The following is a 26801-nucleotide window of genomic DNA, read 5'->3' on the forward strand; positions in this document are numbered from 1 at the left end:
CCATTTTGCTGACCAAGGCTTCTTGCAGGGACAGGCAGCTGCACCCTGTCTATTGATAAAGCTGGCTCACTAGAGTTCCAGTGAAGAGCAGTTATTTTTTTCTTCCGTTCTTCCAACTGTGCCTTATGTTTATCTTAGATGCTAAAATGGCATTGGCACTGGCTCCCCCTTCCTTCAGCCTCTTCTTAGTATGAAAAGAAGGCTTCATTTGTTCAATTCCAATCAGTTGTCTCTTCATCAAGCTGTATTGATTCTTTTTTTTCTTTTCAAAGCAGCGAGCACATTTTCTGTAGGATGAGTCTCATATAATTTTCATTAATCATTTGATGAAAGTTAGGAAAAATCTCTCCCTGCATTAGACTATCAAAGGATTTAGCCCAGCTCCTTCCAGTAAAGAACTGAAGGTAGTTGAATGCAGTAAAGATGAGATATAGATGACCAGTTGAATCTCTCTAGATTCCCCACAGTACCTGAAAGGATTGGATATTTTTCACCTGGAAGTTGAGTTCACTTCTATTAACCCATGATGTGGTAGTACCCTCTTAAAGAAAAAAAATGTAAAAAGACTTTCTCAGTACTGCCAACTTAGCTAGTGAATATGGAAGAAATGTATGATTCAATCATTGCATATTAAATATCTTCATTATCTGTAAGTTCTTGAAACCCCTCTTCAATAAGGAAACATCTCTTCTGTGGCTGAGCTTCCTTCCTGAGTGATTTGTATCTTCCTGAATCTAAACAAGTTGACTGCTCATCAATGAATGTACTTCTGCATGCATTTTTGGGAAGAAAAAAATGCAAACAGAAGTAGAATGGAGGAAGTGAAAATGTGGAAATTATTTAAATAATAAAGTGTGTAATTCCATTTTTGGTGAAAAATATTGCCAGGGTTATTTAGGAGTTTAGATCTCCTTTTCATAATTAATACTACACCTTTAACACTGTTAACCAGGTTTCAAATGGGTTTGGAAAATATTGCTAAAATCTTTTTCATCTAGGGATCTTGAGGGATTTGTGACCTTGCAACCAAAATTGTTATGTTTCTTTCCAAAATAACAACTAACATCTGAAAAGAAAGTCAAAATTATTTTGCACTTTAAAACGCAGAACTAAATTGTCTGGTTATTGAATACAGGGAAACAAATTAGAGTCAGTCCTCTATATTATATGAAATTAAAAACATACAAACTTAAGAAATGGAGATGTAATTTCATCTTACATTCTCTGCACCCACTACTTCGGTGTAGTAGTGGTATCATGTTAAATACATGGTGAAATTATAGATTAAAGACTTAAATCTCTATTCTGAGAGTATTTTAAGAATTGAGTCTTTTGTGAGTGTTATCTCAGTAAAACAGTGCTGACCAGAATGTTAATATTTATCCACTGGTAAAACACCTCTCTTGTTATATTTTAAAAATATTATTCTTTTAGACTGTATTGGTAGGTAATATAAAATTAGAGATTACTGTATGTGTGTGTGTCTGTCTGTCTGTCTATCTATCTATCTATCTATCTATCTCTATATCTATATCATTTATCTATACTTATATATATATATTTTTCAACCTATTCTCACAGTGGGCTCGGTGTTCTTTCATTAGGATGAATTCAGCTCTTTTCTGCCTGTACTTTTACCAGGCAGACAGGTGAAATACAGCTTATATTTTTAGAACTTTGGATACTAGTAAGATCTGAACCATGCTTGTGTTCCTGTAACACCAATACTTCAGTTTGCATATTGATATAATTATGATTATTTGTCGATATGATTGTGATTACTATTGATTAAAAATAACCTGAAGGGATGGAGAATCTATTAATATTGAATATGAAGACATTAAATTCACATTAAGGTAAAACTGATTAAAAAAAATGTGCCTGTGTACATTACTGAAAAAGCTTAACAAATACAAGTAAAACTCAAAATGTAATCAGTCTCTTTATAAAAAATACTCCTTCATATCATAGCACTTACTCAGTGCAGCTTTTTATGTACTCTGGATATGTGGTCTGTGTTATTTTTAATATGAAGTAACAGAGTTATATGTTTTAGGCCAGAAGAGCAAGTATTGATTTTCTAGCCATATGACAGAATTGTGCTACACATATATGTAAATAAGAGGAAAAAGAACAGTATTTAGAAGCTCATTTTCCATCTTTCTAGAATTTCAGGTTTTCATTCCTATTTCCTATCTTTCCTCTTCTTTCATTGTGGACTACATTATTACCCTACCACATGAAATTTAGACATCAAATTACGGGCAGAATTTAACTATTTAAAGAAGGTATTTCCTCATAAAGTGTTCATTCCACCTGCTACTTCTAGTCCAGCTGAGTTTAATGAATCTGCCACTCTTAAAACATCCTTCCTGGCTCTTGAAGATTACACTTTTGCCATCATCTACTGAGACTGATTTAACAACTTGTATCATTCACAGAGGAAAATTAGTGCCAGTTTTTGTCAAGCTACTGAAATATTTGTCCTGCCATCTTCCATTGATGTGGTTGCCAAGTTTTCTCCTCCTGATTTATCCTTAGCAAAGACATTATTCATCTTATCTTCTCAGTGGCCTTGAGAGAAGGAGCTGAGCAGATGTAAAGTGCTGTACCTAGCACTTGTGAGTATGCCATGCCTTACTGGGATATGTACAGCAACAGAGATGGGGTTTTTAAAAAGAGATCCAATGACTTGCTGTAGTTTTCCTGACCCCGTTTCTATTTTAATTTTAAATTCTTTTAGAATTCATTCAGTAAGACAAAATTTATCTCTTTGTCTAGAAGAAGGAATATTTGAGATAAAATCCAGAGATCTATCACAGGTGTTAGGGCAGAATGCTGCTGTATCTTTCAGCAGGCTGATTGTCTCCTTAGGCATCCAATTTTTTCCTAAGACAACTCAGCTATATGGAATCTTGTGTTGCTGTTACCCACCTAGTTTGATTAAGGTTATCCTTAACAGTCAGTGTAGTTAAATAGGACACCTCAAAATTTATTCTCAAACACCACATGCAAAGTTAGATGATTATAAAGCAAAGTGAAATATTCAGTTTTTGAAGTGAAATAATCTTTTAAAAATACCCTGACAATGTTCTGAAATGTGGTTCAGTTTTGAAAATGTAGCTTAGAAAGGCATATTTTTTGAGAAACATCAAGCCAGAGATGGATTTGAATCCAGCTTCCTTAAAAATTCAGCATAACATTTATAATTATTTTGAAATATTTAAAGTCACAGAACACTGGTAAAAATATGATTCTATTCATTATATGATTATTCATTATTTTAACATGCTGTGAACTTCATTGTTCAGAGAAAATAACAATTAAATATGTTGAACAGAACAGCCATTAATGCTCACACTGAGTAATAATGGTAATAGTATCAGGTCACTGATATTCATTTTTGTGAAGTGGTAATTTTATTGGAGAACAATATCCAAGATGCAAACATTTATTGTCCTTTTATAGATCATTGTTTCAATAAGTGTTTAGTGAGCACTGGCATCACAGGGAGAAAATTGTTTACCTCAGCTGCTGTCCTGCCTGTGGCTGTAATGAAGTCTCTGTAGTAATCTAACTGTGTTGAGTTAGGAAAAAAATTAAATTTTAATTGTCACCATAAAGCCCAGCAAATTGTCATTAAAAGCATACTGACTTAAGCCTTGTTGACACTGATGAAAAACTCTACTTTGTGGCCAAGTAAAGAAGCAGATTTGTCCAAATTATTAAACTCCAAATCACGTAAATTTTGCAATCAACTGACTTTATGTGCAGCTTGATAGTGAAGTTGTTTGCACATTTTTTTTCTTTAGATTTTTAAGGGTGCAAAGGGATTTCCAGATGTCTTCATTAGAAAACACAGTTTTGGAGTTCTGTGTAGAATTCTACCTTCATTTCTGGAAGTTAGAAAAAGAATAATCCACAGTGAAACAAAAAAGCACCAAACTCTCAGATTAGAATCTTGAAATCCCTCTGATTTGATGCCTACATGACAGAAGCAGTCTATGATAAATATTTTATTCTATTGTGAGGCAGAGTTTGTTTAGTCTCCATCCTTGGGATTGGAACAGATCACCTTTTTGAACTCCATTCTGTAATTCCATTACATATTGTAGTACAGATCCACAGAACCACACTCTCCAAATACTTTTGAGCTACCAAACCAGTTTTAGTAATGATCCCAATTATACTAAAGAGAAAAATAAGTAAAATCCAACAAATACAGAATTTCCCATGAGGGCAATAGGGATTTATGCTTTTTTTTTTTGCATGAGATGTGCAATAGAGCAATGAGACTTTTACCTTACCTGGCAAATGACAATTTGCAGTAGGGTTAGCTGCTGACACAGTTTTGGCTGCCTTTGAAGGGCTTGAAGGGCTAATACCATAAGGAAAAGACTTAGCAGGTGTCAGCTCATATAAAAAATTTCAGAGGTAGGTGCTCTGTCCCTTCAGTGTTTAATTCTCTGAGAATGCAGCTCTACTACCTTGTCAATATACTCATAGTTGATATAATCCCAAGCAAATCAAGATAATGCAATATTTTTCTGTTAATTTTTGAAGTATTCTAGTTTACTAAACACTTGCAAAAGAGGAGGAATAATTCATCTGCTTCAACACACACTGGAAGTGACAGAAAGAGCTTCATGTATAGGTGCTTGGCATTTTAAATGCTTTCTAAGAAAACTCATCCATTTATGCATCAGGCTTTTTCAAAAGATATAACCCACTTGATTGCCATCTTCATATTTGTTTTGATAATGAGCTTGATTTCATCCCAAGTCTTGATTTTAAAGCCAAGGTTGAGATGTGACATGCTAAGCATTTGTGTATTTTCTGCACAAGAAGTGCTGTGACTCTTAAAGCTCTTCCTGCTCTGTGTGATGCACTTTTCACTATGTAGGCTAAACTTTCACCTAAAGTCTGTAAAGAAAAGAGTTACATTATTTTCTGCTGTAAACTTAATGCCACATACTGTGTGAGGGGAAGCAGAATCAATGGTCTGCTGTAGTGACATACAAAAAGAGAGCTCTCCACAGCATTTCCTGATGGCCAAGAGGCTGTGTTACCTTCAGGGTCAGTGGGGACAGCTAGCTGGTTCAGGTGAATCATCTCTATGGTGTTTTGAGCTTTGGCCAGTCATGACCAGATTGCTTTTTTGATTTTTTTTTTTTTTTTTTCCCCTCTAAATGATGGTATGATGAATTTTCCCTGCTAGTATTGTTCTTCTGTATCTGAAGCTCTACAGCTCATTCACTTCCTTACCAAACCAAATGATTATTGGGTCTAGACGCTGTCATACTGTGAATTTATGCTTTAAAGTATCTTTATGGTTTTCATTCTTTCTATGAATTAAGGAAAAGACACACAGAGAATCAGTAATGAAAATGTCTAGGAGTAGTGCTGTGTTCCAGGTGATGGTTTCAACAGAAGGTGGGAGTCCCTTTCCTTGGGTTCACAGGTCCAGACAGGCTCCTGCTCCAGCTTGGGCTCTCCATGGGGTCACAGACCCCAGCACCTGAGGCTATTCCAGCCTGGGATGTCCCATGGGCTGTGGTGGGGATGTCTCCTCCCCATGGCCCTCCATGGGCTGGCTGCACCCAGCCTGGCAGAGCTGAACAGGATACAGAGGGTGATGGCTGGCCATGGAGATGGAACAAAATGTCATTTATTTAATGACTGTGCTGCAGAGTCTGTTCCATGGGGATATACTCACAGTTTTAGCACCAGTCCTACTTCTGTCATGATCTGAAAGTTGACTTTTCATCTACTTTTAATGAAAATAAGTTTTTTCATAGATAATAGATAAAGTTAAATCACAACAAAATGGAAGTGGTGTAAAATTAACCAGTTACTTTAAATCTCAAAATTTAATCATACATTGCATTTTTGTTACAACAGCTGGCTAAATAAACTTATAGAAACTTATTATAAGGAGAAAGTTGATTCACTTATTTATGTACTCAGCTTTTGGATTTATAAGGCATTCTCTCTCAAGTAGGACAAAACCTGCCAGGATATGGTAAGAAGATGATCCAAGGTCTTAAAACCTGGTCATACTTTGTTTTGGGATGATTGAGAAATATCATTGAGGGAAATTTTGTTTTCAAAATTTACTACATGAATAAATTGCTAAACATTGCATTTAATTGAAATTGAGGATGAAGAGAAGAAATGGTGATTGAAAAAAAAATAAAATTGCAAAATGCCTGTTTGCTAACTTAAAATCTGCTTTTTAAATTTTTTATTTCTCTTTTGACTTATTTCAGTTATATGAATCTGTGTTCTATGACTTAGGGCTCTAATTATTCATTGTAAGTTAATTTATTCCATTAATATCTCATTCATTAGAAGAATGGTAAAACCTAAAGAGTGTTGATTTGGATAATAATTTGGATAATTACAGTAAAATTTCTTAGCTTCACATTTTAAAAATCTTATGAAATCAACATTTCTTTGATTCTTCAGATGAATGTAATCTGATTTTTATTTTTGTGCAATTTTTTCTTTTTTTTTTTTTAGTCAAAAGAAAGACAGCTTTTAGCTGCAAAAAAATGTTTTATCTGTTTTATAAGTTTGTTGAGTTTGTGTTTGTTTGTTTTGATTTTTTTTTTGTTTTGTTTTGTGTTTTCTTTTTCCTCCTGAGCACAAAGCCTATTAAAACAACATTTCTGATGGGCATATTGCATAAAGAACTCTTACATAAGCAGAATGAGCCTGCTTTAATTTAATTTTTAAGTTGCAGAAAAAATTTAATACCTTCCAGTCTAAAGGCAATATGACAGCTGAATATGAATATAAATATCTGTGAAAGAATGTTAAGGAGGAAAAACATTTAAACAGTTCTTATTAAATGGCATAAATACTTTTTTCTAAGGAAGTATTAATAGTAAGTTCTTTAAGCAGTTTGCCAACAGTTACTGCTTGCTTGTGTGTGAGAAGAATTTAAACTAGTTCAGGAATTCAACAGATTATAATTGCATCCATCTCTTAAAGGGCAAAATGATGTTTTGGGTTTGTTTTTGTTGGATTTTTTTTTTTTTTTTTGTAAAACAAAGAGGCATATATAATAACATCAATTATTAATTTAATTTGCTAAATATAATAAAAGAGTGAAAAACGAAAGCTGTATTTTAGAAAGGTGAGATTTTTTTTCTTCTATTTGTATGAGAGAGTGTACTGGCTACAATCTATATGAAGAAATTTACCTTTACCCCAGCAAAACCAGTACAAAAGAAAAGGTCCATGAAAAGGTTCTCTTTCTCCAGAATAAAATTTTGTTAAAAGATCTCATAAAGGACAATAAAACAATATTCTGAATTAGAGTGTAAGATTATATTTTTATTAGTTTCTTGCTGATAAATTTGAAATGCAAATCCAATTTGAAATAGAAAGCAAATGTTTACTTTAAATTCATAAAATGCATGAAATCCATACTAGATGCCTAGTAAAAATAACATTGATGTGGTTAATGCTAGATGAATGCATATTTCCTGTGCCCATAGAAATTGATTTTCTATTCATTGAGATAACTTTCATGTAACATTACAAGTGGAAAACAGACCCCTCATTTGCTCATAGTTCCATCTTTCTCTTGCAGATGACACGAGAGCAGTACATATTAGCAACACAGCAGAACAGCCTTCCAAGGACTGAGCATCCCCAGTTTTACCCAGTAGGGATTTATGGATGGCGAAAGAGGTGCTTATACTTCTTTGTCCTTCTGCTGTTGGTTACCATGATTGTTAATTTAGCAATGACAATATGGATTTTGAAGGTTATGAATTTCACAGTGGTAAGTATTACAGTAACTTTATGTACCTCATTTCTTCAAGTACTAACTTCTAGCTTTTTCCTTTTTTCCTTTACCATGTTTTATAGAAATTTTACAATTTTGGAGGTAAAATCATATGTACTTCTTTGAATGTTAGTCCAAATATTTATACTTTTTATATATATTCTGCGCTGAGTGGACTGGTGCCCCATCTATTCTGATGTTTTTGGTTAATCATATCTTCTCAAATTATATCTGGGTCTTAGATCTCTTTTTTCAGCCCAAAATTGTCATGATGACTGTCCCAAGCATCTTTTGTTTTCTTGTCACCACTAAATGACAAGCAAGAGTAGTTTACTATATCTATTCTGTATAGCATCTCTCTTAGGAGGGAACTGGGCTGATCATGTCAATTTATGATTCCTTTTATAGGTTTTTTATTTGTTCTTTGTAATTTTTTAAAGTCTGCTGGCAATTTGGGCTGTTTCACCTAGAACTTGGAGTAGCTGTTTTGGTGCTGATAAGGGGATAGGTGAGTCTAAAAGACAGATGCTTTAAGGAGTCAATCTCTGTCTGGAATCCTTTATATCAGCAAAGTATTTCAGTTGTACACTTGGAAGAACATCTATGTTCAATGGAAACAGGTAGGAGTGTTTACTAGCTGGCAGCAGAGTAGTGATTTTTTTGTACATCAAAAGAAAAGACAGAACTCTACACTGTTTAAAATAGCAGTATTTTTGCTGGGATCAGTGCAGTCTTCCTCTGGATTTTAACCTTCATAATCCATATTTGGATGTACCAATTCCTATGTCACAGCACATTTCTCTTCTCCATTAGTTTATTGGAAATTAAAAAATAAAAAACCAGCAAAACCAGCAAAGAACTTGTGTCTAAAATTGTTCTAGATCTGTTGATGATCTGTAATTCATTGCATTATCTGAAACTGTTGTCTGGTGAGACATATTGTTCAAATGCATCTATTATTCTGAGTTTTGCACTAGTGGATAAACATGTTGAATTTTTCATATTGCCAATTTGTCAATTTTGACAACATAACTTTAATATTCATGTATAGAAATGTTTGTGAGAATCTTTTGGGGGTTCCCTTTTTTCAGAGGGGGCTTTATTTATTTTTTTCGCTCTGTTTTTTTTTTCTCATTTTTTAGCACAATGTGCTTTCAAAATAGGACATCCATATATGTTTTTCCTTGTTAGAATAATTATTCATTTGTACTGGAAACATATTTAGGCATAGCTCTTCAAGCAATTTTAATATAAAGATTTTTTTTAAAATACAGAATTTTTATCTCTGCAGAATATTGCATTCCAATAGAATATTTGAAAGTACTGTTTCCATATCTAGGGATTGTTTGACCTTCCACATTACAAGATATTATAGCACTATCCAAACACTGTCTAGTTTAAATCTTTTTTGAATTTTATCATGCAGGTTTAAAAAAAAAAAAAAGAGATAAATTTGAAAATATTTTTCTTTTCTGCATGTCAAAGTTTGTTGGAAAGTTAAAAGTTTATGGTGAATTACTAAATCAGTGCAGGAATCTAGTGAAGAAAACAAACTGTTGCAGCTCTTATAATAAAACACTTTTTCCTTGATCATATTGAAATACATTTTTTAAATTATTTTTTAAATTATTTTATTAAATTAATTTAATTCTTCAGACTCATGGAATGGTAGGTAGCCTTGTACTTTGAGGAGTTACTACGCACATTGGAATCTCTGTATGCTAGAAGATTGCTAGAAGATTGCCATGTTAAAAGTCGAGTAACATCTTCATGCTCATGTCCTTGCATGCACATTTGAGCATGAGTAGGAAATTTGTATTAAGTGTGAAAGAGTCACATTCTTAGGGGCAGGTGTTTGAGAGTAAAATAGTTTTGTTTATGAACCTAAGTTTGTTTATTTAAAAAGGCAATGGCCTTGAAATATATATATATATATATATATATATGTATTCCCTGTGCATGTATATATGTACAGGTAGACATAAAATAAAAAAAATTATTTGTATAACTGGAAAGTGTTAAGAAATCACAAGTGCAGCTAGAAACATCAAGCTCAAAAGAGGAATATAGCTATGATAAAAATAATTGCTGAAATTGGACTGCTTTGACATTTTGACAAGATTTTTAATTCTTTCCTAAGCCAGTGTTGAGCTTTCTATAGAGACAATAGTAATTGCAGCATTTCAAGGGGTCATGAAGAGCCAGGTCATGCTCTGCCATTGCTGTCTAACAGTTGCAACACTCTTAATTTGTATTAGCTGTTGACTTTCTATTTTTAACTGTAAAGCTTCAGCCACTGACAATTTGGCATGATAAAAGCCTTTCTGCAATCGAGTTTCTAGTTGGAAAAGTTTTTTGGGTATACTGACCTTGCACAAAGAAGTCACATTCTGAATCTGAGCTAGTTATCCCATGCTCTTTTTATACTCAGAGTGTAGAAATAGGGTCTTCTGTAAAGCATTCATCTCATAGTAAGGTAGGCAACTAATGTGAGTTTTTCTTAAGGGCAAATGTTGAATAGCTTATCAAAGAAATATTAAAAAAAACCTGTTTCTTTGAAATTGTGTAAAAGCAGTACAGTGCAAGTCTCCTTTTATCAGATTATGTAATATGGCTAGGAAACATAGAGAAATACTCAGGGATACAATCTCTTCTTCCAGTGTACAAGGTAAGAAACTTGAGAGGTAAATACAAGTTACAAGTAATTTGTCTGGTGTACAACACGTATCAGATGAGCAAAGCTAAAAGTAATTAACATCTGTGCAGCAGGAACATTAGATGGAGGAGTCATAGATGTAGTAATAATATTTGGAAAGATGGTTTCCCACTGGTAGCTTAGTCTTCCTGTCAAGCTTCGTCACCTCATTGTTCAATTACCTTTGTGGCCAAGGAGGCCAATGGCATCTTGGCCTGTATCAAGAGCAGTGTGGCCAGCAGGACTTGGGAAATTATTATCCCTTTGTACCTGGCACTAGTGAGGTCACATCTCAAGTGCTGTGTTAAGTTTTGGGCCCTTCACTTCCAAAAGTACATTGGGATGCTGGAGCGTGTCCAGAGACAGGTAAATGGTCTAGAGAACATTCTGAGGAATGGCTGAGGCAGCTGGGGGTGTTTAGCCTGCAGAAGAAGAGGCTCAGGGGGACCCCATTGTTCTCCACAACTGCCTGAAAGGAGGGTAAGAGGGTGTAGGGAGATGGGGATTGTTTTCTTCTGCCAAGTCTCAAAAGAAAGGATGAGAAGAAATGGCCTTTAGCTGTGTCAGGGAAGGTTCAGATTAAATATTTGGGTTTTTTTTTTTGTTTTTTGTTTTTTTTTCCCACTGAAAATTAGTTAGACACTGAAATAAGTTGCCCAGGCAAGGTGAGAAGTCATTAACCCTGGAAGTGTTCAAAGGGCATCTGTATGTGGTACTTGGGGATACAGTTTAGGGTGCATGGTTGGACTGGATGACCTTGAAGGTCCGATTTTCAAGGAGACTTGCAAAATATCTTGGAAAAACCAAACCAGGAACTAAAATCTGTAACTTTTGTCAGTATTCAAAATAATAATCTTAGGGGACTTGGGTTTCATGGAGCACTCATGGTTTCCTTTCCTTGTACTAACTTTGGCATGGCTCACAGGCTACCCCATGGAAATGTATGTCATTCACTTTCCATATGTTATCTCAGTTTAATGAAACTCAAAGCTGTTGGTCACTTTTTTTCTGTCTGTATAGTTACTATACTGAGGATTTCAGGAAGGACACTCAAGTCATGACTTGTACCAAAGCCAAAGTATAAAATATTAATGGGTTTGTGTTTAGAAATTCCTGATTATTTTGCATATGTAATATATGTGAATTTTAAAGACTTGTGAGGAAATTAATTTTTTTTTACTGTGCCTGCATTCTTATCGAAAGGACCACAGCATAAATAATTAGCTGATGGGTTTTGGTTTTCTTTTAAGATCTAATCACTTCAGCATTATTCTCTGATGAAATTTTTATTTTGTATCATCTTTAAATTATTCCAGCCTCAACAGGATTATAATTTGATATAATTTATTCTTCAAATAGCTGATAATGAATAAAGCATATTGACATTGTCAATCTGATTAATTACTTTGCAAAAGAGATTGCTGTATATTTTTGTTACTAACCAAATACCATGTAGCAATACATGACTGCAAGTTTTCTACATGTATTTCATATTAGCTTTTAAAAAGGGAATTCAAAGCATTGCTCTTATCGTTGGGATGTGACATTGTGAAATAACATGGAGCAATCAGCATAGATGTGTAGGTCCAGCTCTTGGTGGAGGAGGCATTTAATGCCAGGTCATTTATACATTTTCTAATATGTGAGCAATTGGCATTGATATCCACACTTATTTAATAGTACGTTGTTCCTTTGTTTATTACATGACACTGATGTCTGGAGTTTTCTAAAGTGAAAAAAAATTTAATGTTAGAAAAAATGCAAGTGTCAATGCCTTTATCTCTTTTTGTGGCCTGTGGCAGACATATCACCAAGTTATTTTATTCATTTTGATTGTGTCTTCATGTTGTGATTACCCCAAGGAATCTGTCCATATATGAAAAGGCATTTTGTGATCCCCTGTAAAATGCAGCCACCTGCTTTGGATGTTTCCTCTTGCTGCAGTTGCAGTGCTGCAATCAGTTTTGCTGCTGTCATGACATGATGTTGTCTGTATTGATCCATATTAAACTCCTCTTGCCAGTGCTACCATGGGAATTGCTTTTAAGATCAGGAACCAGACAACTTATCATCTGTGTAGAGACAGTTATTTCTCCAGGGCCTTTGAAGAGCACTTTAGCTTCAGACATAAGCAGAGTGTAAAGAGCAGTTTGAATTTCCTGGCTAGAACACATGTGCTGAGCATATTCTCCTTGCTGGCTGCCTAGCTCTGGATTCAAGTTGTATGGACAGCAGGTAGTTTGCAGCTGGAATGTGTGCCTGAATACACACAAGCCAAGTAAACATGATTTCTTTCTTATGTGACAGCATATATAATAAGGTAGAAATATGAAACCATTAATTCCCCCCTAATCATTAGAGATTATCCCTACATTCCTTTACAAGTTTCAGTTTTACAAGTGGAAATTTTCACATCCTCAAAAAATCAAAATCTGAATTATAAAATTATATTAAGATAACTTATTGAGACCAGTAAATGAGATATATTTTCCTGGGTTTTGGTTAATGTGCAAGAATGTGGAAATCTTTCAAATACTTAACTCTCTGTGTTGGGACACACACATGCTTCTGATCTTAATTTCCAATATGGGGACAATATTCATAAATTATTTAAAAGTACAGTTTCTCCATTAAAGTTATAATTTGATGCAGAAATTTTTAGTAGAACTAAACCAGCTCTGTCCAATGATTTTACCTAGCTGTAGACTAAACTGTCTTGGCATACTGAAGAAAAACAAAATCTATTCTTGAAGCTATACTACAATAGGAATTATCCATTTCTCAACAAGCATGACAGTGATATGAATAGTTCAATTTCTAATATTCTTTGGCCACCCATATGTCTTTATTTAATGGTCAAAACAATATTTGGTTATCAGTTCAGTGGGTTCTGCTGAGCTATGTGATGAAGATAACATTTTCACATAATAACTAATACAATTTCAAGAAGAACTAGGGCAAGGGTCTTTTCCATTCCTTAGACAATCTTTGAGACATGTCCAATTTGTAGCATCATTTTGAAATTATTAAATGATGTAATTGTTCTTATCTCAAAAATAACTTTTTCATTGGGCAAACAGAAAACTTCTTTTATTTGACAAAGGCAGCAGTTTGTTATTAGGTTTTGTAAAAATATAAATAGCAGCAGTTGACCTATATTTAATAAATATATTCAGTCACATCTGCAGGTTTAATTTACTTCAATGACAATAATTTATTGTCAATACTTTTTTTAACTGTAATTTGTCTCATTTTTAAAACTTTTTATGTATTAAGTAGGTAGGAAATTATTTCTTTATCCATCAGTATGTTAGCTTTCAAGATGCTTTGCTCTTGAAATTGCATTCCTTGCATTTCTTGCATCCTTTGGGATTTCTTGCACTCTTGAATCAAGCAATTGCATTTCTTGCATCCTTTGGGATTAATGCAAGAAAGCTCTTGTCTCCTTTTTGTTTGGTTTTTATAATGACAAAGTTCCAGTTCAGATCAGGCAATATAATTAAATTTTAATGATTATGAAACTCAGTCAGGATATGAGACACCAAAGTTCAAATTGTCTCCAATGTAGATCATGCTTCAGATAAGTGTTTTACTCACAGGTTATTAGTCCTTCTGATTTCTGATATTTCCTTTTAATAGATACATGACATCTGTCTACTATTTTTTAATCTCAAACATTACATATCAACCTTGTAACAAATTTTATTGAAAATTCCAATAAAATGTCTGTGTATTCCTCCAGAATATTTTCTGCACAGATTTATAATTCTTTTGAAAATCTGACTTTTAAATTATTTGAAAAAATATTTAGAAAATCTTCAGCCAGCTAAAATGAGTGTTAGAAACCAGATGTTTGCACATGGTCATGTGTACATGTATACACAAAGTCTTATTTATATAACAGAAATGTACATATATATAACAGATATATATATAACAGATATGTTCTTGTGTTCTTATGGTGCCCTGGAAATCAGAAATTTCAGATTCTTGAATGAACCTGTCAGCTCCATGAATAAATCAACAAGTTACTCATAGAATGTCCACAAATCTTGCTATGAGTTGGTATTGCTTGGACTATTTTACCCCATTTTGTAACATTCATGTAAAAGCATAACTTTAGAGAGTTGGAGGGTATTTTATACTACTTATGTCCTCTTTCTTTTTCAGTGCCTTAGGCAAGAATGAGCTGATTTATTCTTACTCTCAATTGAGCATTTCACATATTTGCTGTCGTGAGCACAATGAAAAACTCATTTTAAGTGTTTCTAGTACCATTCCTCTAAATCATGTTTTTGTCTCATCTTGTATGAGAATTGTATAGTTCTTTTTCTAGTCCTTATGGGCAGGAAAAAAAAATCAGTGTCAGAGCAAGTATGGTATGGGTTTACTTGACTATACACTGTACAGTTATTAATATAAAATCTCTTGTGCCCCAATGGAAAGGTGACTAATCTGACATCAATTTTGTGATACATAGGGCAAGAGCTTGCTGGAACAGTCAAGTCACTGTTAAGCATATTTTATTATGTATTTTATAGTACTGGACATCTCATGGAAAGATATCTTTCAGTAAAAAGTAGGAAGGTATTTTTTAAAACAATCTTATTTAATAGCACTTCTCAGCAAACATGAACTCCCTTGCTTAATGTGCAGGTTATGTTTTTCATGCTGTGTGGCTGAATGGGGATCTTAAATTATTTATTTTATTTCTGAGATGGTTTGGGGTACATTTTGGGGTTTGTTTTCAAAAATTATCTCTGATGAAGAAAGAATGGGATAAAATTAATTTCTCATTTTTAGATTGGTTTGATCATTCAGATTTAATGGCAGAGTACTAGTAGAGTTCCCAAGAGAAAAAAAGAAGTAAATACATTTCACCTTAAACAGTCTTTAAAAATGTTACTTAATTAACTGTTGAAAAATTTAATCTATTTACATAATTTTTCAAGCAATTTCAACTTGACCTTACTTTGGCTTTTGAAAATTGTACTCTAGTATCTAGGTCTTGACTTCCTAGGGAAAACTGCCTATAAAAAATGTTTATTTTGTAGTCACACATTGAGAACATGAAGAGGCATTTGCCTTTCCAAGGCCACTTCTTGCTCATTTTTCTCATTGCTTTAGATTTGTTTCATTAAGTGTCAGGACTGACTCATATCTGTGTCCCTTAAGCTGGTTCTAACTTGTACCTTTTTGCCATATGACCTGACCAGCATTTCAAAGGTGGCTTGTCCCATGTGTCAATATGTTGATGGGTACATCTTCTACCCTCCCCTGGAGTGGCTCTGATTGTGCATTAAACTATGACTGGTTCAACCTCCTCTATGGGTCTTAGCATTCCAAAAGAGACACAGAGCATGGGTATAGAATGAACAGAAGAGAGCAACAAAGCTTAAATTCATGTAGTAGGTTAGTCAAAAATATGTATATAGATGTATGGATATGTATGTATATATGTATGTATTCAGTATGTGAACATTTACCTTCTCTGAATAATAATGTGCTCAAGCTGAGGGAACAGTATGTACTAGGCAGCTTATTCTTAATCATGCAGTGTGTAAATAGGCTGGAACAAGTATCTCAGAATTTTTGTCAAATATTTACTTTCATGAAAATGGAATTAACTTAATTTCCATTAAATGTTCTCTGTTTCCTTTCTGTGTGTATTCTAGCATGACATTAGTGTTTATAGAAAATGAGATTTTCAAGAGAATATTATATAAATATAATTTTGAATTCTTTAAGGTTTATTGAATAAGACAGTTCTGAGACTTATATTTGTCCAAGAGCATAACTTGAATAGGAGATATTCGAAGAATATTTTTGACGTGCAGTTATTTTTCATGAGAGGGGAAAAAGGAGGAAAAAAATAATTTTGTATACCAGGGCTCATGAAAATAATCAACAGAAATTCATGGAAACAAAAGGTTTATGGATTAGCATTTTTGTCTCAAGTGCAACTAAATCAGAGTTAATTTTATAGGTCAGGCCAAGCAGTAATATTTTGTAAGTATATTTAGCAGTGATCAGAGAGATATCAAACCATTTGAACAAACTTTAGTTACTTAAAAGTACCAACAGTCTGTATGAACAATGAAATGTGTCATTCTTATTTCCTTTCTATTATTGGGATGACTTATCTGAGTAAAGAGTGCAATAAAAAATTACATCCTCTGCTTGGAATCCTGCTTTTATTTGTACAAATCTTCCATACAAGTCTCTGTATTAAGTACAAGAGCAGAATGTACTTATGTAAATCTGGCCTAAACTAGACCTAGCACATTTAGGAATTATAATAAAAAAGGAACAGGCAGATAAGATAGATTAGGTAGTGATAAATGTCTTACATGGCAGAGTATTTCCTTTTCTTTCCTATAAGTCAGGATATTAAATGTGTGGTTGGAATCCCAGACAGGATTAAATGATTAATCAAATGTTTCAATGATGCAGAAGCAAGGAGGTTTTTTTAATTAAAAATGTGAATAAGGCATTTTTCTGTCCTGCAGCAAACAAGTAGAAAAGTTTTCAAGACTTTACCCAATATATAGAACATGAGGTATCATTTCTGTGCCTGATAAACATATTTTACAACTGCTAGGTACAATCAAGAAATGCAAATCAAGAAATCCAATAAAAGCAGACTATAAATAGTACTGCCAGAGACAATGCAGAAGTAGTGGAAATGCCACAAAATAGAAGTCAATGTTAATACACAGTCCTAAACCTTGTAATCATAATCTAAATTTGGCTGCATTTTCTGGAAAAGCCTGGTGCATCAGAGCTTGTCCAATGATTTGTTTTTCAGGCAGGATGGTACATACTCTGTCTGTCACATCAGTGTCCATCAATAATTTAGTCCTTATCATTTTACTGTGACTGTTAAGTTCAACAAATTGTGCACAGCCTTGTGTAAGATCTTAAGAGTGTAAGATCTTACTGCTTCTTACAAAACAAAGCCCCAAAAATCCTAGATACATATTTTAATGTCTGTAATAATGAAATCAGAATTTTTGTGATGCAAAAGCACAATCTATACAATTATTTTAATTATAGATCCTCCTTTCCTCTCACTTCATTGACAGCTATTTACCCAGTCCAGCAACATCAAGAAATGTTTTCCCAAGGAGAAATTTCTAATAACTGTGTTTACTTTTCTTATTATCTTCAAGGCTCAGGTTTATAACAGCAAGGATGTACCAGAGGGTAATGGATTTCTCTCCACATCAACAAAAATCTAAAGTTGGAATAAGCATTAAAAAAAGTACAGTAGGAATTGAGATATATTATATATTTAACACCTCTTTCTTCTCATATACTGGGATGGCACAAGTCAAAAAATGAAAAGCAATTCTTTTTTAGGAAATTAAATACTCTGCTCAGTTGAGATGCTTTAATAGTAAAGGTAGATGAAAAGCAGGTGTTAAAATAGAAATTAAAAAATATATACTTGGTCATCTTCAAATCATTCTTCCATCTTTTAGAGATGGAGCTTTCTCATTTCCTTCATTCTGTTTGGGAATATACAGTTCATATCAGTCATCTTTTGGGGTCTGGTCATGCTACATAGAAGTAACAGAGGAGACAAATATCTATATTAACTTTATTGGTGAACAAGCAACATGAAAGAATTATTTTAAATAGTTTTTGTCACATACTCTAACATTGTTATTTATTTACCAAAAGATGATAATCATCATTAAAAATGTGTTCCTTTTTTACACTAATCAATTTCAAATAATGTATGATGTCAACATATTGCCTGTGGATTTGCTCCTTAGACTGACTGAAATAAGCTTGTATGTATATAGACATCCAAACTTCTTTTTTTTTTTTTTTTTTAAGAGGGATATAAACTATTTTCATTTGAATTTCCTGATGGCTATCACAGTTAATTTTGTTTCTTTGATAATTAAAGTGCTAACTATAATGGGGGATGGCTGATTTTTAAGCTTCAATCTACATTATCTTGCTCTCACTTTTAAACTTCTTATTATGTGCAAAATGATATAAATTAAATCCAATCTACAAGATTCTACTATGGAAATCCTTTTGTCATGATTGTAAGAAGGTACTACAGTCTTTTGTGGTACCTAAGGAGGACCTGTGATACAGGAATAAAGGGCAACACAAAGTCTCTGGAAGTTATAAAACTTGGGGGGAATATGCTTGCTAAAAACTCTCACGTCACTTTTGATATTAAGCAGGAGTGTTATGGTCTGCAGTTCTTAATATGAACTGTGGAAAAATAAATATCCTGTTATGAATTTTTATCTAAGCTTTCATCTGTCAAAGGACTCTTATACTTCTGTTTTAAGGTTTAATAAAGCTGTAACCTGGAGCTTGCTGAAGGTTAACACATTTACTTTCGAGAAAATAAAATTCAATGGCAGATAAGGGCACTGATTACTGTACAAATAAAGAAATAGTTTTTGTAGTCTGAAGGGAAATATTAATATTCACCGTGTGTGTGAACAAAATTACTCCAGAAGCCCTAAGGTTAAGGTGAAACCTGAGTCACATGTAAAGTAAAAGTATAATAAAACACCTGATAATTCTTAACCATTCTTAAAAATTCTGAACACACTTAAACCGCTGCCTCAATCAAAATGAAAATAAGTATAGATTTCACAACAGAATACAATATAATCACAGGCTCTCAAAGATATAAGCTCTGCTGAAATATTCTGCATATTACTACTATTTGTTGACAGAAGATCTGAGGAGCCCATCTAACTAGTCCAGTCATATAAATATTTCACAGTACTCCTTTCTAGTCAACTGAAATTTATTAGTAGAGTATTACTGAATATTCAATAGGCTTACAGTGTATAAATTTGCACACACACAAAAAAGATATTCCTAAATAATCATTTTACATGGAGTAATCTTTCTGTATTACAGAGAACATTTCCAAAATCTCACGTGGCAGCTTTTAGTTTACTGAGTATTAAAACCTCTCACTACATGGTAGTTCACTCCATTGAATGTGATTAGAAGTATTTCTATAAACTTTTTCACACTTCTGGATTTTTTTTTTTTTTTGTGTGCTTTAACACTTGGTATTATTTTTATACATGCAATCTAAAAGATTTAAGTGTCATGTTAGCAGTTAATGACTGGATTTTCAAGAGTAATTGGAAGTCAACCTTGACACCACTTAGATTATTTGAAAAATACCATCCTGCACAACTTTATAAGTGTTGGTTTTGTAAGATGCCCTCCAGACCTATTCTATGTGAAATGTTTCCTTATTGAGCACAGTATTTGTTGTGTGCTGTACATACTCACAGTATGCTGGGTGGACTCTGGGAAATAACAGCTAAATAAACAAAAATATAAGGCTGTAAAGGGTGTTGAAGAGCAGTATGCTCATGCAGGCTCTAAAACCTCAATGCATGGTGCTGGAAGTGATGATACTCATGAAGGTGGAGCAGTAGAGTATGCAAACAAAGAATTTCTGTGGCTGGCAGGATAGTGAAGATCAAGAATTGTACTTTAGAGGTGTATGTGAGGCATGCAAGTCTTTCACCTTCCTTATTTATTTTTTTTCTTACTGATGATGAGAAGTAACAATTCCAGGGCGAGTCCAGGAAAATAAGGCAGTTAGGAAAAGCTGTCCTACTGGACAAGAGCTACAGAGAAGAGACAGCTGTTCACAGAAGGACCATCCAGCCTCTTGGATGGAGTGGAGCAGTTAAAAGTTGAGCAAAAGTCTTACTCTGACAGCATCTGTAGTTAACCTGTCGAGAACTTCACCTCGTGATGTTAAAAAATTGATGGATATTTTGGAATTGAATGGGTAAATGCATGGAAGAAAAATGTATCAGAAACAAAAAAAACCCTGGATCTGAATATCCTGTTTTAATATTTGTGTGTCTTCTGCAATTGGAAATGAGACATTGGGCTTAACTTTTGGTCTCACCCAGAATGGGCATTCTTATTATTTTATAAAAGCAGGGCTGAGGACATGATTCTCAGTTTATGCATTATATTGATAAACCAGTGGTTTGTATTGTGTATTTCAATGCATCACAGTGTGCAGTCAAACTAAGAATTTAAGGATCACATTTAATCAATAGAACTAAGTGGTTTAGTCCTAATCCCAGGAAATTAGAAATTGTTTAAAATCTTTATTTCCTCCCATAAATGGATAAGAATACAAAGGATTAGGCTGACTAGCAGTGTTGTAGCATAGCAGAACAAAACTAAACTGATATCTTGTCAAACTGAATTTTGTATTTGGATCTGTAAGTTATTGCTCTCTGTCATAAAAGTGTGACTTAGTTAACTAAACTATTTCCAAACAATGTCTGCTTTCACATAATTTTGTGAACAGTTTAAGAGAAATTCTGAAGAGATGGTAAAAAGAGCAATAGCTTGGTATGCAAGCTATTGGATAACAGTTTATTAATATATCTAGGATATTTTCCAGGCTAGAATTTCAAAGCATTTTTTTCTTTCACATTTGCAAATATAACTACATTTGTATTGGTAGTATAAATTCTGAAGAAATCCCCATCAGAATGTCTTGAATAGAAAACATTGACCAGTTGTTTCAGCTTTTGCCCTTGGCTTCAGATAATACCTTAGGCAACACAGTGTTGTACTTGTATAAATTTGTCAAACAAAATGTTATAGATGTTATTTTTTAAATATTTTTTTCAGTTTGCTAGAATGAATGAAACTTACCTCAAATTGCTAAAAAAATTATCCATATACCTAGATTACTTTCTGTGGTTTTTTTCTTAGATCTCTCTCTTTTTCTCTGAAAAATCTACAAAGAGACCAGTATATGCATAGCTGAGATAATTTAGATTTACTTTTTTTATTATTATTATTTCTTAATTGCTGTTTAAGACAACAAATTAGAGAAACAAAAGCATGCTTAAGCTATCTTTATCTTCCTAGAGCTCACTATGGGTCTATTCCTTTCTAGTGTATGCCTTGTGTTTCCATATGTGTGTACAAAACCCACGTGTGTACAGCTACCCATATGAATCATAGACAGCCTTTCTTATGCTGGCTGCATTTTAATATTCATCTGTTGTTTGCCCTCTGACCTTGATCAAGTCAATGTACAAAGATTGCCAGAAGCTTGCCCATACTCAAATTTGAATATGCTTTAGGATCTAGCTACAAAAAGATCATAGAAAGAGTGCTTTAGTTGAATTTGCCCATGTGACTGGGGATGATTAATCTCTTTGAAATGGAGTATCATCACAGAGTGCTAGAATATTTTCCATAGTTAGTTTTGAAACTAAAAGCATTTGAAGAAAAGTGCATCTCCGATTATATTTTTAAATAGAATGGCAGTCTAGTTGACTATCAGACGAAGGAAATGAAAAGTGCCATAATCTCTGATGGACACATAGCAGGTTAGAGTTATGGTGGCAGAATTACTGATATCTGAGGTGGTAATTTTCTAAAACCGCCTAGAAACTAAAAAACACTCAGTGTAAGAGGCAAAACAACCTTTCCAATTTAAATTTAATGTAAAATGAGAGCAGGAAAAACTTGCATATTTACAGTAAGTTATTTTTTTTATTATTTGACAAAAATTGTCTTTATATTAAGTGCTCCAACATTCCCCTGTTTCTCATTAGATCTCCTTGGAAAGCAAAAGAAATCTATATGCCAATATAAAAGCAGCTTTCTGAGGTCTATAAAGTTCTTAAAAGTACATAAGTCAGCAAAAACTTCATGACTCTTCAGGTAAAGAAATAATAAAAACCCTGTGTTTCCTTTTTTCACTCATGTAAGTGAATCAGAGAATCATCATAGAGTCATTTGGGTTGGAAGGGGACCCTGATCATCTAGTTCCAGCCCTGCTGCCGTGGGCAGGGGCATGTCCAGTTGGATCAGGTGCTCAAAGCCCCATCCATCCCAGCCTTCAACAGGGATGAGGCATTTACAGTTTCTCTGGGCAACCTGTTCCAGTGCCACACAACCCTCACAGTAAAGAGTTTTTTCCCTAATATCTAATCTAAATCTACTCTCCTTCAGTTTGAACCCATTTCCCTTTGTTCTTTCACCACACACTTTTGTCAATAGTTTCTCTCCATCTTTCTTACAAGTTCCTTTCAGATACCAGAAGGATGCACTTAGGTCACCCTGAAGACTTCCCTTTTCCAGGCTGAACAGTCCCAATTCTCTCATCCTTTCCTCTTAGGAGAGTGCTCATCCCTCTGATCTACTTGGTGCCCTCCTCTGGACCAAATGTTAACCCTGTTCCTATTTTTCCCCAATCCATTGTATTCATCACTATCACTCGTGGTTATCAAATCACCCCATGTGGTTATCTCAATGTCACTGATATTTCTTGCATGTTACTTTAATCTAGTCATATTGAGGTGATGAGCATGAGGACAGAAACCCTGAGCAATAAAATGCTTTAACTACTCCAATTTTATGGGAGTGGAATTATTCATACAGCTATACTTCAGAATTGGTTGTATATATTTGACTCTCCTCATGCTGCAAAGTAAAAGCTTAAAGGTGTACAGGAAAGGATGTATAGACAAGGCAAGAAGATAAGAGGCAGGAGAAAAGTCTAATCAAATATAGTAAAAATATGGGAATAAAAAAGCATTATGAGATAGAAAAATTGAAATAAAGAAAAAAAAAAAAATTTATGTTTCATATTAAAGAGGCTTCTTAACCAATAGATGTATTAGCCACAGGCAGCAATGAGTTTTAAAAATTAAAAAAACCCATAATTTCTAGATCACTAAAATTAAATTGGCCACAGCACCAGCAGATATGATATGTTGCAAAGAAGTATTCTAGTCTTCTGAGTAAATCATTGAACAAGGCCTCTGAAAATCAGATTTTTAGCACTCTTTGCAGTTTCCTAGCTGAGAATGTTAATGATTTATTACTTCTAAATGAAAGTTGTTGGAAAACCAACTTGAATGAGGGCAGTCCTGAGAAGGGTGTGGGGATTCTGGAGGATGAGAAGGTTGACATGACCCATCAGGGTGCAGCTCAAAGAGCCAGCAATATCCTGAGCTTCATGGAAAGAAACAAGGCCACCAGTTCTAGGGAGTTGCTTCTACCCCTCTACTCACCCTTATAAAAAGGACTTTAAAAAAAATAAATCCTGGTTTTTATCATTCTTCCTTGTAATAGACTATCTTTAAATAAACATTTTTATTAAGAAAAGCTTTTCTGATAGTAATCAGCTTAATTATGGCAACCAGCTTTTAAATATATAGTTTTGGAAAGGTAAGAAAAAGGATATTAGAATCAAGTAAAAATTATGGATAGAGGAAGCAACAGAAAAAAAGAAAGAAAAGGGAAAAAAAAAAAGATATTAAAATCACTACAAACCAAACCACTGTACTCAATTTTTTTAAATGTCTAATGCAGGACTATGCAAATTTTATAAGAAATATACTCTGAAATATGCTAAAAACTAGGTTCTTAGAGTGATTCTGGCATTTTACTCATGTGGAACTATACTGAATATACTTTATTACCTTTCAGTGGAAATAGGCACTTGGTTTATTTTCTCTTATAATCTTTGCTAAGGGAACTACAAATCTGTTCTTAAAAATTATTATTAGCTTTCACATCAGTGGAAGATAAATTTTAGCATATTTAGCAACACCAGCAAGGTGTCATTTATTCAGATGTGAGTTTTAACATTGCTACAACACATGCAGCCAGTGTGAGTGTTATAGCAGTGAGAACAAAGTACATGGCACATTCATTTTTATCTGATTTATAGGTTTAAATGTATCTTGAAATATTCAAGTATGTTAAAAGTGTTTGAAATATCTGGTAGGTACTCATTAGTTGCCTGTTTATTACTTTGTCCAATTAATGGAGAGCTATAAATTCTATATTAATTTAGAAATGCTTTTGGCCTCTAACAGTTATGATCTTCTGTGATGTGCTATTGACATTAAATAAACACAATTGCTGGATGCTGGAATTCTTTTAGAAATATTTATTACATACAATAAAACTGCCTCTTAACTCTATAATGATACTGCAAAAATTACAGTACCAGGAAAGAAACATGTTTAGGAAGTGGTTTCAGGCCCATACTAAGGCAGAGAAACACAGACTGAGTCTTGAAAATGAGAGTAGAGGAAGGAAGAATAGGAAGGAAGGAGAGAGGAAGGAAAAAAAGACAAACATATCTTCAATGCAAATTATGTTGGCAGTTTCTGATTGTTGTTCTGAGACTCTTTAGCTGGGTGTAGATAGTTAAATAAACCCTAATTGGTGAGATAGAATATAGGTAAAAGATGATGGATTAGCACAGAATTATTTATGCTGACAGCCTGTGTTTTCCAGGGAAACACTGGTGTAAAGTAAGGAACAGATGCTGAGCAATATGGCACATCTGATTTCGTGCTGCTTGTGCAAACTGACCCTTGGCATTCTGTGTGAGGTCAAAGGATTTCGGAAATCTCAGTGAACAGGGACTGTGGACAAGGAGGTTGACAGCTCCAATCAGGTGTGTGTTTTGCCTTTCAGGAAATATCTGAGGATCATGGGTATAAATAAAATCTAAGGCTCAGCAGAGAATGCCTGAAATGCTACTTGTTGTAGAATTTTGCAGCTGTTAAAAATGTATTATATAGTGCTGTAATTTATTCCTGATCTATTTTTATTCTCTTCATTTGAGGGGTAGAAACTACTATTGAAAATTATTCTCACTACTGAAAATTCATTTCAACAAAGCAACTTGTAATTCACAGCTTAGGAAAGGAAACTATTAGCTAGAATTATTATATTTATTACTTGACATACTATATTATTTTTAATTGCACAGAAAAAATGATACATCCAAATAATGTTCCAATTTTCATTTAAAACTTAAATACTATTCTCACTGTCCCAATAATCTGCATGCTGATTTTTAACATTTAAATACTGTTATTTAACCAAACCCACTGTTGTTTGGAATCTAGCTGTCAACAGAGACATTTTTCTCTAGCTACTTTATTTCATGGACTTTTGCTAGAGAAAATTAGTCAGTAGATGATAATTTCAGTGTCACCTCAGTTAAGAATGATGGGAGATTATGAGAAACTGCAGGCAAGTTAAACACACTGGAGTGTGGAGCATCACAATTTTAGATATTATTTCACATGTATAATGTGTAACAAACATGTACAAACTGAGTTGCTCAGACTAAGCAATAGGATTTTTCTTGGTTCTTTGAGAAATAATCTGTTAAAAGTGTGTTCCATCTGAGTCAATAAACATGTCTTCTGAATGTGTTTTCAATAGAAGTAAAATTTAATAAACGATAAAGATAAATATAATAATCAATGCAATCTGAATAGACCTGATAGAAGTTTTATGATTGATTTTCTTGAAACAACCTACAGGAATGCCTGGCACGAGTGGAAACAAAAATTTATTCTGGACCGGGGACATCATCATGTAGGAAATGACTCTTTCCTTTTGTAAAGGATTCAGTCATCCTCTGTCTCAGGTTAAAAACCTGGATGTGGTGACAAGCACTCATTGTTTGAGAGGTTTATTTGTTCATACTGGCAGATTTAAAAATAAAAATGCTAATGAGGTAATAAAAAGGATTCACGTAGAACAACAAAATTTTTACTATTTAGTATATAATCCAAGACAGTAAATATAATGGAATGGCACAAAAAGCTAACTCCTATTTAGTATTAATTTTTTACATAGATGGCTAATTTCATGCCTGATTATTTATTTTATGATAATTATTTTTAAAATTGTGTTGCAGTATTACTGTTTTGTACGTACATTGAGTATTTGCTGGGAAAGATAAAAACCTACTTTTTCAAAATTTGCAAAATGTATTTCAATAGCCTTTGCAATGATCCAAATAAGAACAGTATGCACCCACAGGAAAGGACTATTGCTTCTTTCCTTTCAAATTTCCAGCATTTTAGGAGATTATCTTGTTAATGGAAGTAGTTTGGCACTTTTGACTGTGTACTTTATTAACACTTTATTGGGCATGCATGAGCATAGTGATGAAAAATCCTTTCTAGTTACAAGAATATTGAAGCATATTAAGCATGTTGCACAGGACAGGGTTTTTTTAAATTTTATTTTTTTCCCAAATAGTTATGCCTGGGATTTGAGGACATTGAAAATCAGGCAATTTGAGGCACTCTGCTTTGTTTGCTCTTTATATGCTCCACTTAATGCTGAAGTGAGACAGTAACAGGTACTTTCAGTGGTTAAATCTTAATTTGACATTATAGACTAGGGTTTATGACATATCTTCTACTGTCAGTTGGCTAAAGTTATATTGCAAAATATTTGTTAATTTTTCTAATGAAAAAAATCAATAAG

General features: G+C 33.6%; 1 protein-coding gene across 2 annotated transcripts in view; it reads left to right on the plus strand.

The window, feature by feature from the left end:
- Positions 1-7600: 7600 nt before the first annotated feature.
- SGCZ (sarcoglycan zeta) overlaps positions 7601-26801 on the plus strand; it is a 177369-nt gene continuing 158168 nt past the window's right edge. For both annotated transcript variants that reach the window (XR_008840326.1, XM_056489730.1), the window contains exon 1: positions 7601-7795. Coding sequence is in view for 1 of the 2 variants with exons in the window: in XM_056489730.1 (XP_056345705.1) it covers positions 7601-7795 (195 nt within the window). In the remaining variant the exon portion in view is untranslated. The remainder of the gene's footprint in view (positions 7796-26801) is intronic.

Source organism: Oenanthe melanoleuca, chromosome 4 (genome assembly GCF_029582105.1).
Source record: "Oenanthe melanoleuca isolate GR-GAL-2019-014 chromosome 4, OMel1.0, whole genome shotgun sequence".
NCBI classification, from domain to species: Eukaryota; Metazoa; Chordata; class Aves; order Passeriformes; family Muscicapidae; genus Oenanthe; species Oenanthe melanoleuca.